Source organism: Hyperolius riggenbachi, chromosome 6 (assembly GCF_040937935.1).
Source record: "Hyperolius riggenbachi isolate aHypRig1 chromosome 6, aHypRig1.pri, whole genome shotgun sequence".
NCBI classification, from domain to species: Eukaryota; Metazoa; Chordata; class Amphibia; order Anura; family Hyperoliidae; genus Hyperolius; species Hyperolius riggenbachi.
Genome location: NC_090651.1, coordinates 358,580,779 through 358,595,373, shown reverse-complemented (window position 1 = coordinate 358,595,373; position 14,595 = coordinate 358,580,779). Strand labels below are relative to the sequence as shown.

The window sequence follows — 14,595 nt, the reverse complement described above, 5'->3', positions numbered from 1 at the left end:
CAGAACGATCGATTTCCGTCCGAAATCGATCATTCCCGTCGACCCATCCGTGCGGAAGATTTTTCTCAGTCGCGGCGGGTCGGGAGTGCGTCGTTAGCAGTATTTGAATGCTGGCGCGAGTCCCCTGGTCTTCTTCTCCGGTTCGGGCTTAAGACCGTTTCTTCTCCGCTTCGGGCTCCAGAGCTACACAGAAATTCCTGTCCTGGCAGGAAGTTTAAACAGTAGAGCGCCCTCTACTGTTTAAACTTCCCCTGGACAGGAAGTTCAGTAGCTGGAGCGGAGAAGAAGACAGCGGGGACTCGCGCCAGCCGGAACAGGTAATGTATGCAGGCAGGGGGGGGGGGGGGGCGGTAGCTCCACAGATTGTGATCGGTTTCATGCTGAAATCGATTCACAATCTGTTTGCAGTAAAGGTGGCCATACAATCCCTCTCTGATCAGATTGGATCAGAGAGGGATCTGTTGGTCTAATCTGATGGCAAATCAACCAGTGTATGGCCACCTTCACCAACCCCATGTTTTAATACAGCTACCTTGAAAACTACAGTTCCCAGCATGCCCGCCTGTCTGCCATAAAAGCACACCCATTGCAACAAAAAAAACCTGGCTCACCCATTAGATTGAGGGGCAATAGTTACAAGCTGGAGAGTGTTACGACAGGTCAGCAGGACTGTAGCACAGAACCTCCCTGGCGGTATGATTATTTCTAGATTTTTTTCTCAAAGGCTCGCAGTAAATATTGTAGGCAGTGCTGCGTCTGCGCCACAGCTGACATCCTGGATCCCTATTGCTTCGAAGGATGGGCACAGCCTGTTTAGGATCCAGAGACTGTCACATACAGCAAGTAGTAGAAATCTGGCATTACCGGTTTTGGGTTAGTCCATCTCTTCATGGGGAATTCTCAGCATGGCCTTTATTATTTATAAAGACATTCCCTGAAAAGGATTTATACAAAAATGCTGGCCGGCCTCCCTGCTCGCTGCACACTTTTTTGGCAGCTGTGCGGAGCAACTGCCATTCACTAAGTGCTTTTAAAAATAAAGAAAACCCTGAGAATCCCCCATGAGGAGATGGGCAAGTCCAAAATCTTTAAGTAATGTCAGATTTCTACTACTTACTGTAAGTGCCAGCAACATAGGAAAAAGGTAATTTATGGCTCATTTTACTCTGGAAGAAAACATACTTATTTGTTTACATGTATTTTAAATTTTAAGATTTTCGAGACAGAGGTCCTTTAACAGCTAACGAGAAATGACAGTTCCCAGGGTGCTCTGCATGACTGGCACTGCAGTACCTAGCAATCCTTACAAGGGTAGTTATATCCAACTGAAAGAAGTCCCAACATTTCACAGGATGAGATCATAAGGGCTAAACGCTGCAGACTGTGGTGGCCATAAGTGTGTACAATACTCCCGCGCCCTGAGTTGATTTAAAAAAAAAGCTGCAGTGTCTGACTGGGTCTGCTTCCAAGTGCATAAAATTAGCATATACTCAATTAGCATCTCATTAACCCTTGATCGCAAACTTCACAGAAAAGGACCCCAAGCGGAGGATGCCAGCATGCAGAAGCAGAGCCCTCTACAAATTGCAAGCTCTGCAGTCCAGTCCAGTGAGCAGAAAAAGGGTCCGTTTCTTACAGTATCACAGGGCTGACATACTCACACCAGCAATTTAAAAAAAAAAAAAAAGTAATTACAGCATGAAAAGAGCTCATACGACATGCTATCCTGCTGGGACAATCAGTTTCAGAATAGCTACAGGACACATATACATTTTCAGGAATCAGTGGGCGGCTGTGGCATCCCCCAGCATGCACCACAAGACAGCTGTAGGACTTTAGAACACATGTATGTTTAGGAATCAGTGGGCTGCTTTTACATCTCCCAACAGGCACCACAAAATAGCTGTAGGCTTTCAGTCCACATATATGTTCAGAAATCAGTGGGCAGCTGAGACATTTCCCAGCATGCACCACAAAACAGCTGTAGGACTTCAGACTACATATACACATCCAGGATCAGTGGGCGGCTGTGGCAATTCCCAGCATGCACCACAAACATTGCACAGTGATTAGAAGAACAGAAAACACGCTGGCCGGACACAAGGCACTGTGAGGGTTTTCCGTAAGTGAAGGCCTGACGCTTTTTCAGCTGCCACAGAATTGATGAGGGTGAGGCGGCTGAACATCGGCCTAGGTACAGTTCACAGTCAGTGAGGAGGCGGAGCCGCAGAGTCTGTGAGGTCGGTAACCGTCAGATGTTGAGCGCAGCGACAGCCTTCACAACCGTGACGCTGGCCCCAGCGTCCCCGCCTTCCGGCTGCTGGTTATTGTCCGTGTTATTGCCGCGCTGTTCCTGCACCCGCTGCTTGTGCCGCTCCTCCTGACGCTTCTTCTTCTGCTGCCGCTGCTGCTCCTTCCGCTGCTTGTTACTCACCTGTGAAACCAAAAGCAAAGCATTATTATTATTATTATTCATTTATAGTATTATTATTTTTCATTTATATAGTGCCAACATCTTCCGTAGCACTGTACAAAGCACAAAACAGTTATTGGGGAACGTAAATACACAAGACCTTCAAAACTGTATCCAGCAATACAAATTCATACATTGTAGATGTGTAATTCACGCCACGAATACTGGTAAAAAAAAATGTACTATATGATAATATACAGCAGCATAAGAAACACTAGGAGGAGGTCCCTGCCCTTGTGAGTTTACAATCTACAGGGGTTAGCGGATGAGGCAGTGAACCTCCAATGCTACCTAGAGCAAATTATAGGCTTGTCTGAATAGGTAGGTTTTAAGAGTACATTTGCATAGCTCCCAACTGTCCCTCTTTGGGAATCCTGTCCCTCTTTGGGAATCCTGTCCCTCTTTGGGAATCCTGTCCCTCCTCATTTGTCCCTCTTTCAGGACAGATGTACAGATTTATGTAAATAAACACATTTTTCAATAGATAATATACATATAATTGACTCTAAACTGTATTCCCATCCTTCAAATTGATAGATTTCTTATTTTCAAATATTATGAAAGGATAAAGAACCATTGTGTTTTGGATTATAAAAAAAACAAAAACATTTTTCTTATGAAATCTTTATAGTATGTGTGACTAGGGGTGTGTCCGGGGCATGGTTAGGGTGTGGCAGGGGCGTGGCTTAAATGTCCCTCTTTCTTATCTCAAAAAGTTGGGAAGTACGTGCTTGAGGTTCCAGAGGGGGAAGTCCTGGATGCAGAAGTAACAGGAGGTGACCAAATTAGAGGACAAGAGGGTCGCCTGGGAGGAGTGAGGGTTCCGGGTCAGTTGGTATCTGGAGATTAGCTAGGAAATGTAAGAAGATGAAAACTTAAGAGTATTAGGAGACAAATATCAGTGGCGGACATCATCTGTAGACAATGACACATACTGACATGTTAATTACGGCCGGGGCACTATCTGCACAGAGTTTGTATGTTCTCCCTGTGTCTGCGTGGGTTTCCTCCTAGTACTCCGGTCTGCCACAGGGTGTATGAAAACAAACAAACAAAAAAAAAATTATGGTGTGGTGCGATTGTCCTGCGGCGGGCTTTCCTGCCAGAGGACAATCGCACCGCACCAAGGGCTTGATTCACTAAACCGTGCTAACTCATAGCACGGCCATTATGTGCGCATATTCGCGGGAAGAAATTCGCGATTGCACACGAAAATGCAAAAACGCTAGCGCGGCCGTGCTATGAGACAACATGGTGGGGGGCGGAGAAGGGTTTGTTGGAGTGAGAGACACACAGCAAACAGGAGCAGGGGAGGACACACTGGGGGGGGGGGGGGGGGGGAGAAGGGTTTGTTGGAGTGAGAGACACACAGCAAACGGGAGCAGAGGACACACTGGTGGGGGGGGGGGGCGGAGAAGGGTTTGTCGGAGTGAGAGACACACAGCAAACGGGAGCAGAGGACACACTGGGGGGGGGGGGGGGGAGAAGGGTTTGTTGGAGTGAGAGACACACAGCAAACGGGAGCAGAGGACACACTGGTGGGGGGAGGGGGGCGGAGAAGGGTTTGTCGGAGTGAGAGACACACAGCAAACGGGAGCAGAGGACACACTGGGGGGGTGGAGGGGGGGCGGGGGGGAGAAGGGTTTGTCGGAGTGAGAGACACACAGCAAACGGGAGCAGAGGAGGACACACTGGGGGGGGGGGGGAGAAGGGTTTGTTCGAGTGAGAGACACACAGCAAACGGGAGCAGAGGACACACTGGGGGGGTGGAGGGGGGGCGGGGGGAGAAGGGTTTGTCGGAGTGAGAGACACACAGCAAACGGGAGCAGAGGAGGACGACACACGGGGAGGGGGGTGTCAGAACTGAAGACACACAGTATTACGGGGCAGAGGAGGACACACTGGGGGGGGGGGGGGTGTTGGCGCGAGAGACACGTCGCGAACAGGGGCAGAGGAGTGTAATAACTAAGCCCCAACTCCATCGCATGTGTTTGGGGGGACGTTAACTGTCTCCACTACTGAGCACAGAGTATCTGCAGGCTGCACAGTGTGCGGAAGTACGCTGAGGATTATCTGTCTTCTGACATACTTTTCCATGGTGGATTGGAAATATAATAAACAAAATTGCTTATTTTTTTAACTATATATATATATATTCATAGATTATTTTTTTTTTCACAAATCAATTTTTATTTTGAAAGTAAAAAAGAAACATTACAGAAAATAGCACATGCTCCCACAGCAGTGAGACCAGAGCACAGGCAACAAGTATACGGTATTGTTACAAGAGTGGGTAGTATAACTAGCATACACTCAGATACATAAGTAACTAACCATTACGATGAGCATATAACAGCAACCCGAAATACCCGTGCTACTACAATATGCACGGCCCATGCAGCCGGAGCACTGCGCCATAGGAAACAGAGGAAGAAGGTAGCAGGTATAGTGGGAGAAAAAGAAGGAAGAAATGTAGATCAGAAAGGGAGGAGGGAAACAAGAATAGAAGGGAAAAAGAGAGAGAGACTCCAGGCTCCACCCCCGGCCGCCCCCCACATCAAACCACTGATGTATCATTACAGAAACAGAATCAGGGTTCAAGGTCAGAACCAGATGTCAGGATGTTGTTAAACCATGGTGCCCATATTTTATGAAATCGTTGTGGACAATTACGATTTTTATATGTCAGTTGATATAGTGGAAGGGCAGTATTAATTGTGCGCTTCCATTGATTTATAGATGGTTTAGTAGCACCTTTCCAAACTCTTAAAATTTCTTTTCTTGCATAGAAGCATAAAATGCGAATTAAATATTGTACATATTTACTACATGTTTGTTCTTCAAATAGACCTAGAAGGGCTAATTTGGGTGTGCAATCAAAATGAGATTCCAAAATCTCATCTATGATGGCAAAGATGTCTGTCCAATAAGTCTGAATTTTCGTACAGCTCCAGAACATATGTAAGAATGTGCCCTCCTCAATCGCGCATTTCTGACAGGTTGCACTATTGGAAGAGCATATAGTGTGCATCCGTGATGGTGTGAGATAGGTTCTATGTAAAAATTTGACCTGTATTAGTCTATCCCTAGCTGAGATAGGAGTCTTAACAAAGTCTTCTAATATATCTTCCCAGTCCGTGTTGTCTATACCCTGAACATCTGTATTCCACCTTTCTTGCGACCGGAGAAGTTTTTCGTTATTTTTGGCTAGTAGAACGGAATAAATAGCTGAAAGAGGCTTGTCGAGGCTTTGTGTCAAAAGTGTTTTCTCGAGATCACCGACTATCAGCCCCGGTGCACCATCAGGGAACTGTGCAGAGAATGCATGTCGAAGCTGCAGATAGCGAAAGAACATCTTGTTCACAATGGAGAAGGTTTGCTTAAGTTCGTTAAATGTTAAGAGTAATCCATTATGAACAATGTGCTGTAGGTTTTTAATTCCCGATGAGGCCCACAGCTTGGGGTCAGGGATCTGAGTGAAGTGGGGTAGTCTAGGATTATCCCAGATAGGGGTATATGGGGAAGATAAATTGTCCTCACCTAAGTATTTCCTTGCCTCCAACCACACCCTGCAAACTGTTTGCATCGGAGCAGTACACCGGTCATCATTGGACGTGCCTCTGTATGGTAGCAGTGTGAGCCTCTCATAGGATCCCAGACGGGCCGCCTCGGTTACAACAGCAGGGTTATACCCATCCTGTGCAAACCACCATCGAGCGGTGACTAGAATTGCAGCATAATAGTATAATTGCATATTTGGAAGAGCCAGACCACCTTGATCTATAGAGAGTTGCAAAGTATTCAAGGCTATTTTTGGGGTTTGGCCTGACCAAATAAAGGTGGAGATTAAAGAATGAAGAGTTTTAAAGAATTTTTTAGAAATCACCATTGGCGAGTTGCGAAACACATACAGGAATTTGGGCAAAAATATCATTTTAAAGATGTTGATTTTCCCGATAAGTGAAAGAGGTAATCGTTTCCACGTCTGGGATCTAATGCGGAAGGCGTCCACCACCGGCTGAATATTCAGATTAAAATAGTCAGGTATACAGTTTGTAATCATTATACCTAGATATTTGAATTGGGAGACCCACTTTAGTGAGTGGGATGTGCTATGCGGCTGAGGGGTGTCCAGGGGCATGATGACAGACTTATCGCGATTAATCTGGAGGCCCGAGAATGATCCAAATGTTGTGATAATGTCCAGTGCTGATGTTAATGAATGTTCTGGATCATTTAAGTAAAGGAGTGTATCATCTGCATATAGAGAGATCCTTTCTTCTATGCAGCCCACTGGAATTCCCTGTATTTGTGTAGATTCTCTTATCAGAATAGCCATGGGCTCAATTGCAAGGGCAAAGATATAAGGGGAAAGCGGACACCCCTGGCGTGTTCCCCTATACAGCTGAAAGGGTTGTGAGATAATGTTTCCGGTGCGGATTCGTGCTTTGGGGGTTATATAAAGGGCTTGAATCCACATTATAAATTTAGGGCCAAAACCATACCGTCGCAAAATCTCCCATAGGTAGGGCCACTCAACTGAATCAAAAGCCTTCTCGGTGTCCAGCGAGACAACTACTCTACGACTGGACACCGAGGAGGTCAAGGAAATGTTAGCGAAGAGCCTGCGCAGGTTAATGTCAGTCCCTTTATTGGGCATAAAACCCGATTGGTCTCCATGTATTAGTGAGGTGATAATTGGCTTAACCCTGTTTGCTAGTATTTTGGCAAGGATTTTGGCATCAGTGTTGAGTAAGGAGATTGGCCTATAGGATCCACATAATGTAGGGTCTTTCCCAGGTTTGAGAATAAGGACTATAATTGCTTCTGAGAAGGAATCAGGTAGAAGGTTCCCTTCTAATACTTCATTAAATAAGGAGCATAGTTTAGGGGCCAGAATATTAGAGTAACATTGGTAATACTCAGAGGGGAGACCGTCTGAGCCAGGGGTTTTATCAGGTTTCAATTCCCCAATAGCGCCTTGTACTTCTTCAATGGATATTGGTTGATCCAGAATTGCCTTATTGCGATCAGAAAGGGTTGGTATATCAATATCATTAAGATATTGACCTAATTCACTATGAGTGTATTGAACTCTGGAGGAATATATATTTTTATAGAATGTTCTAAACGCATCATTGATTCGTTCAGGGTCAACCACAGGGAGATTATTTTGGTCAAGGATAACCGGGATAGTTGTAGGGACCACAAAATCTTTAGATAACCAGGCTAACAGTTTACTATTTTTGTCGCCATATTCAAAAATGCGTTGTGTCTGGTGTAACAAAGCCGCCTTGGTCATAGATACTTGGGCGAGTTTCCATTGTCTGATTAATTGTTGCCAGTTCCTCCAGTTTTCAGGGGTAGCATTCTGTGCAAAGCTTCTTTCAGCTTCTTTAGCCTGCCTTTCTAGATTAACTATATGTATTCTGGCATTCATTTTGAAGGCCTTGAGTTCAGTCATGTATTGACCTCGGATAACCGCCTTACCCGCGTCCCAGACAATGGTTTGGGAGGTAGACCCAGTGTTTTCCGCCCAATAATCACCTATAGCTCGTGAAATTTGGGATTGAATATGAGGCTCACTGATGTGGAATCTTGAAATTCTCCATAGTCTGTCTTTAGGTTTGGTTGTTATTATCAGCTTAAGTGAAATAGGGGCATGGTCGGATATACCCGATGGCAGTATGTTTATAGCCTGAACCTGAGATAGCACAGGGGGTGTAGCAAAGGCTATGTCTATTCTGGACATTGAGTGATGCGCTGAAGAGAAACACGTATATGCCTTCTCCACAGGATTTTTCCACCTCCATAGATCCTGCATCTGATAGCTCTCGGCCCATATTTTAAGATCCCGGCCATCCCTAGTGGAACTTCCAGTTCTGTCCATCAAAGGATCCATTGTGAGATTGAAGTCACCCATTACTATAAGTCTGTCACCATGCCACCTGGAGGATTTAGCTATGATGATATATAATAATTGTTTATTGGCCGGAGGGGGGACATATATACCTGCTATAATATATTCAAGTCCGTGTAGTTCAAAGTTAAGTAGAACGAACCGTCCCTGGTCGTCACAGCATGAGTCAAGGATTTTTATAGGAATAGATTTATGGATAAGTATAGAAACTCCTCTTGAGTAGGAGGAGTATGTAGAATGATAATATTGTGACACCCAAGGTCGTCTAAGTGAGAGTATTTTATTGCCTATCAGATGTGTTTCAAGTAGTATACATATATGTGGGGAGTATTGTTTTAAAAAGTTGAAGACCAGAGATCTCTTAATTTTAGACCCTAAGCCTCTTGTGTTCCAACAGATACAATTAAGTGTCTCCATTGTAAATTTCTTGTGACAGTACCAGTAGCAACGCGTTGAGCCCAAAAGGAGCATGGCATAAAACCGGCAGCACCGCAGGACACGGCCAGGAGGGGAGCCCAGAGCCAAGAGAAGAAGAGAGAAGAAAAGCAGAAGAAGAGAACAGAACCCCAACAACCCCCCACCCTACACCTCTTACCAAAACTGAGGAAAAGAGCATGTCTGCACCCTAACTAATAACTTCTGTTGCAGAGGCAAAGAAACAGATTGGCAGCAGCTAACCTGCTTGCTGAAGGGTATTACTAAGGACGTGCCTCTGTGGGGAAGCAGACAGTGTGAGGAACACCGCCGCCCGAGCACCCACCTCAATTGAGGAGGGGGTACAATTCTTAAAAGAGTGTTTGAACAACATGTAAAACTTACTATTCCATAACAGTGTAACTTTTCCACAGTACCGCCATGCCCATCCCAGGGAGCAGGACTCAGAGTAGCACCAAAGATTTATCTACCTGCCCATTAAATAATATCTGTTCCACCACCGAGGGTGGAGGAGGAGAAAACATTACTATAAGAGCGCAATTCAGGGGTTGGTATTGCATCGTAAGAGCTCGCGAGAGACTTTGTGCCCTCACAGCGGCTAGGTGATTATAGAGTGTAGTAGTGACTCGGGTTTGAACTAAATGTAAACAGTGGCCAGAAATCATAGCATAGGAGATGAAGAAATTAGTATGGCCCATTCACTAAGAATACACAATTCTTTTTATAGCATAAAGGTTATCATAGCATGTTTATTTATTAGGCAGCAGTGACCCCTATTGGATGCACCCATGCGTCTATGAATGATTTAATATTATAGTTGTAACCCTCAGTGATGGAAGAGAAGATACTGTCTCTCCCTCAATCAGCATTATCATCTCCTGCGATTATGTGTCATGCCAGCTTTATATATATCGGGAAAAGGTCTGCGTGGCCGTACACAGACCCAGAGCGACAAGGGGTCCAAAATATATTGGCACAGCGGAAAGTACTTACAGTTAAATAATAATCCCAATAGGGTATAAAGTTTTCTCTGGAGAAAGTTTCAACGCTCTAGGCGCGTGCACGGCAACCCAGGTCTCACTAAAACGTGATATGTAAACGCATATAATACCAATACACTGTATTGATCCCCACCTGATTTTAAATCTCCTTAGGAGACATAGCTGATGAGAGAGAGAGGGACCCCCCTGGAATATAACAATGTTACACGAATTTAGAGATCCAGGCGGGAGGGCACACCACCATCCCCCCAGGAGACCAACGTACCAAGGTATGATCCAGGAAGAATTTTAGATATAGCGCGCACGGGTCTCCGGGGGAAGGACGGCAACGAGCCCCCGCCCCTGGACCACCACCCCCACCCGGCCCATCACACGTATTACGGATAGTGAACCCTCCGTGTTAAACTGATCTCCCTAACATAGAGACGTCGCCCGGGGACAAACGATAGTGGCATGAGCTTATATTATAGATTGCCCATCATTTTGTTCTAGGTGGCGTAGGAGTACATTGCTTAAGTATAAATACAGTGAGGCCCATGTTTGAATAAAATATAGTTATCCGGCCGGACCTGGGGAGCAGGTCTCCACATGCAGTCACACACCGGGGGAGGGGCCCGTATACATCGCATTCATACAGTATAAATAGAAAAAATGGCGCGAATACACGCCTTAAGAGACTGGCGGCAGTTTGAGTATAAACACTTCTCCCCCTCCCGCTGTAAAGCCACCTCTAGACCGTAAACTCTTACTATCAGTATGCATCAACTGGTCTAATATAGCACTATAGCCTCCTCTCCGGGGGCATTAACATTACAGAGCACAAGTACAGTTGGTCAAAGCAGTAGTCAGCAAATAAAGTGAAATATGAAAACTTTTCCGTGTTAAAGAATCTGCAGAGGAAGCCTGATTGAGGGCAAGTCCGCAAGGCAGTATGTATCAGCTTGTCAAGAGTCCCGCATCCCTGCATAGGAACATGTCCGACACCGTGTAGACCATTATGCTAACGCCAGCACAGAAATGATAGACACAGAACAATAGGTTATACACCAAACAAAGCAATCCAGCGAACAGTCTTGGATGAGCAACTGTAGAACTATAACGAGAAACGGATTAACAGGTAACGGTCCGTTGCGGCTCCAAAAGAAAAAAAAAAAAAAAAAAAAAAGGAAAAACACGCTATGAGAGATCATGACAGCCGCTGCAGTTCGTGCATCATTCAGTATAATATACTGCAGTATAATAATGGTAATAGTCATTATGATATATGGAGGAAAAACGCCAGATGAAGGAAGGCTTGGGACCGTTACTAGGCACATATAGTACGTTTATTTACTTACAGTTCGAAGAGAAAGCTAACTGGATAATTAACTTGAAGGTGAAGGCAAGGCTTCTATCCAGGTCATTGCCTCCCCCGGTGTATCAAAGAAAATGGTGTCCTCACCGGACTGAACCCTGAGCCTCGCCGGAAAAAGCATTGCATAGGTAATGTTGCGTTCCCGTAGCTTGGCCTTGACTTGGGTGAGAGTACGACGTTGTTTTTGCGTTTCCGCAGTAAAATCCGGGAACAGCATCAAGCGTTGATTTTCGTAGATTAAGTCACCCGCTTTCCTTGCAGCTGTGAGAATATTGTCCCGGTCTTTGAAATTAAGGATCCTGAAAATGAGGGCACGAGGCGGTGCTCCCGGCGGATTCCTCTTTGTAGTGACCCTGTGGGCCCTTTCGATAACAAAAAACGGGGAGAAAGTATCCTCCGGGAGAAGGCGCCTCAGCAGCTTTTCAACGAAATCGGGCACATCTTTCCCCTCCCTGCCTTCTGGAACACCAAGAAGTCGCAGGTTATTCCGTCGGTTTCTGTTCTCGGAGTCCACCGACTTATCCTCAAGGTCTTTGATACGTTTCTTCATTGCTGGAATGTCCTTGCCATGTGCTCGCATCGTGTCCTCCACATCTGAGGTGCGCCTCTCCACCCCCGACACTCTCTCACGAACAACAGCCATATCCTGCCGCAGAAGGCCCATGCCGGCATCCACATGATCGATCTTTAGGGTAAGGGCACTTTGGCAGGTCTGAATGGCCTCCATAATGGTGTGCACGTAAGGCGGGAGATGCTCCTGTTCATCCTCCGCCATGTTGAGTTCCAGCTCTTTATCGGTTTGAGGCTTCGGTTTTGAGGTGGACGGAGTCGACCCCGGCTGTTCAGGGTGTTTGGTCTTGTCCTCTTTCTCTTTATTCTGTTTGTTGCGCTGGGACATGGCTGGGATCTCAAAGGGATGGTAGCGCGCGGATGGTTGTCTTTCCCGGGCAGGGCCTGCAGTGTCGTCCCAGTCAGAAGAAGCAGGATCAGTTGCAGCGGATCCCTCCGGTGGAGGAGTACACCAGTCCTCCAGCTTGTGGTTGGTAGTGTAGCCGGTACTTTAGGAGGTTTTTTTGGGAGATTTTCACTCTCGTACAAACAGTAGATGCTAAATATATCAGCTACGGGCAGCAGAGCTCCTCACAACACGTCTGCTCAGGTCGCCATGTTGACCACGCCCCCATATTCATAGATTATTTAGTCAGGGATTGCTCATTGTAAAATCTTTCCTAACCCTGATTTACATCCTGAACTATATCACATGGTGACAACACCTGTGGGTGGTGGCTTAGTGTGGGCGGTGGCTTAGGCCAGCGGTTGTGGTGTCCGCACACAGCTGCAGGTGCACCTGAGCATACCTAAGTATCCATGGAAGCACCTGTAGGCGGCGGCTTAATGTGGGTGGCACAGTTACGATAAGGAGCACCCCACCTTGTGACTGTGGGAGTCTTTTTTCTCCTCTTGTACACGTCGCTGCTCACTGGCGTCCTCTACAGGCTTTGCCGGCTTCTCTTCTGACCTCCTCTCAGGTCTGTCACAATCTCTGGCACTGGAGGAGAGATCCTGGTCTTCAGGTGTACAGTCCGCACCGCCGCCTGATAAGAGAACAAGAAAACATGTCTGCAGCTAGAAAATGACAAGGTATATCAATATTGAACAGAAAGACCAATCATAAAAGATAATGAGCATTGCAGAGGCTGTGGAGGGTGAGGTGAGAGTGATATGGAGGCTGCCGTATTTGTTTCCTTTTAAACAATACCAGTTGCCTGGTTGTCCTGCTGATCTATTTGGCTGCAGTAGTCGCTGAATCACACACCAGAAACAAGCATGCAGCTAATGTTGTCAGATCTGACAATAATGTCAGAAACGCCTGATCTGCTGCATGCTTGTTCAGGGTCTGTGGCTAAAAATATTAGAGGCAGAGGATCAGCAGGATAGCCAGGCAACTGGTTTTTGCTTGAAAGGAAATAAATATGGCAGCCTCCATGTTGCTCTCACTTCAATTGTCCTTTAAAAGGTGAAACTAATACAGTATATGAAATCGACTCATTACATGCAAAGCAGAATATTTAAACCCTTTGGCCTCGATTCATAGAGCTGTATGCGGTGAGTGTAAAATGCTCGTTAAATCCCTGCATTCGGTATTTTAGACTTTAGTGTGCTGATGCATAAAAATGTTCAGAGGTGTGATTGAAGTTCAGTAATTTACCGCTTCAATTGAGAAATCTCCATGCAGTGAGGAAATTACAATGCATCCCAACATCCCTTTAGATGTGCATGCTGTGCTATACTGTTTGTTATACTGCCTCTGCTCGGCTCTGAATCTGTCTATTAGTCTCTCTTAACATTTTATTTAATAGCCACACCTTAAGTGAACTTTGAGAAGATGTCACACATGCCCTGCTTTGAAGATAAGCAGCTAGTGTAAGGAAAGTATCTATCAGGAACGGAAGAGGTTAAACACTGCCTAAAGGGCTGAAAGGGAAACTTTATTTGTTCCTTTCTCTCTGCTCACTAGGTGGGTGGTAGAAACTTTTGTTCCACCTGGGAAGCCTGCGCTTCCCATCAGCATCGGATCAGGCGGACCTGATGCAGACAGGAGCGGTTTCTATTGGCTCTGCTCCTGTCAGCGACAGCTTATCCCCCTCTGCTTGTGGCTTTCACAGTGTAACCGCTCTCCTATCGCCAGCCCAGAGCAGCCAGTAATTTTTCGGCTTGTTATCGCATGTTCTAACTTTTATGAATTGACATTTACTGACATATTTCCCACTCAAGTTGGTAATTTACCTCACTGCTCGGTAACTTAAGCTTTTCATGCGGTAACTGCTTTTATGAATTGACACTTTCCTAAGTGCTCAGTAAAGTCAGCTATTTACAGCATTACCGCATGCGGTAATGCTTTATGAATCGAGGCCAATGTCAATTCATAAAGGCTGTTACCGCATGAAAAGCTGAAATTACCAAGCAGTGAGGTAAATTACCGACTTGTAAACACTTCCAATATATGAAGGTAAATGTCAATTCATCAAGATTACAGCATGCAGTAACACCCAGAAACATGTGCGGTGATTACTGGCAGCTTTGATGTAGTGAAAACCAGCTTCCACAAGCCTTCAGAGTGCAATATCCCATTATATCCCATGACTGACAGGCGCAGAGAGCCAATAGTAACAGCCCGTCTCTCTTGCAAGTCCCGCTGATAGGCTGCAACAAGTTCTCAGGAGGGACAAACTTCTCTACCCCAGACGGCAGAGCAGAGAGCTGGGACAAAAGAGATTTCCCCTGCAGCCCTTCAGAAATTTAACCCTTTAGGTTCCTATTTGAAGATGAGGAGGAGCTAGTGGGGAAATCATCCAAGCATGGCATGTCTTATGTTAATTGAGAGGTCATCCTAACACAGGTTACGAAATAA

At 45.7% G+C, this 14,595-nt stretch overlaps 1 protein-coding gene across 1 annotated transcript in view; it reads right to left on the bottom strand.

Annotated features, from left to right (window-relative positions):
* Positions 1-1,758: 1,758 nt before the first annotated feature.
* Positions 1,759-14,595, bottom strand: part of OTUD3 (OTU deubiquitinase 3) — a 30,590-nt gene continuing 17,753 nt past the window's right edge. Inside the window, exons 7-8 of the mRNA XM_068241751.1 lie at positions 12,615-12,778; positions 1,759-2,434 (exon numbers count right to left, since the gene is read on the bottom strand). Of these exons, the coding sequence (XP_068097852.1) occupies positions 2,252-2,434; positions 12,615-12,778 (347 nt within the window). The 3' untranslated portion in view covers positions 1,759-2,251. The remainder of the gene's footprint in view (positions 2,435-12,614; positions 12,779-14,595) is intronic.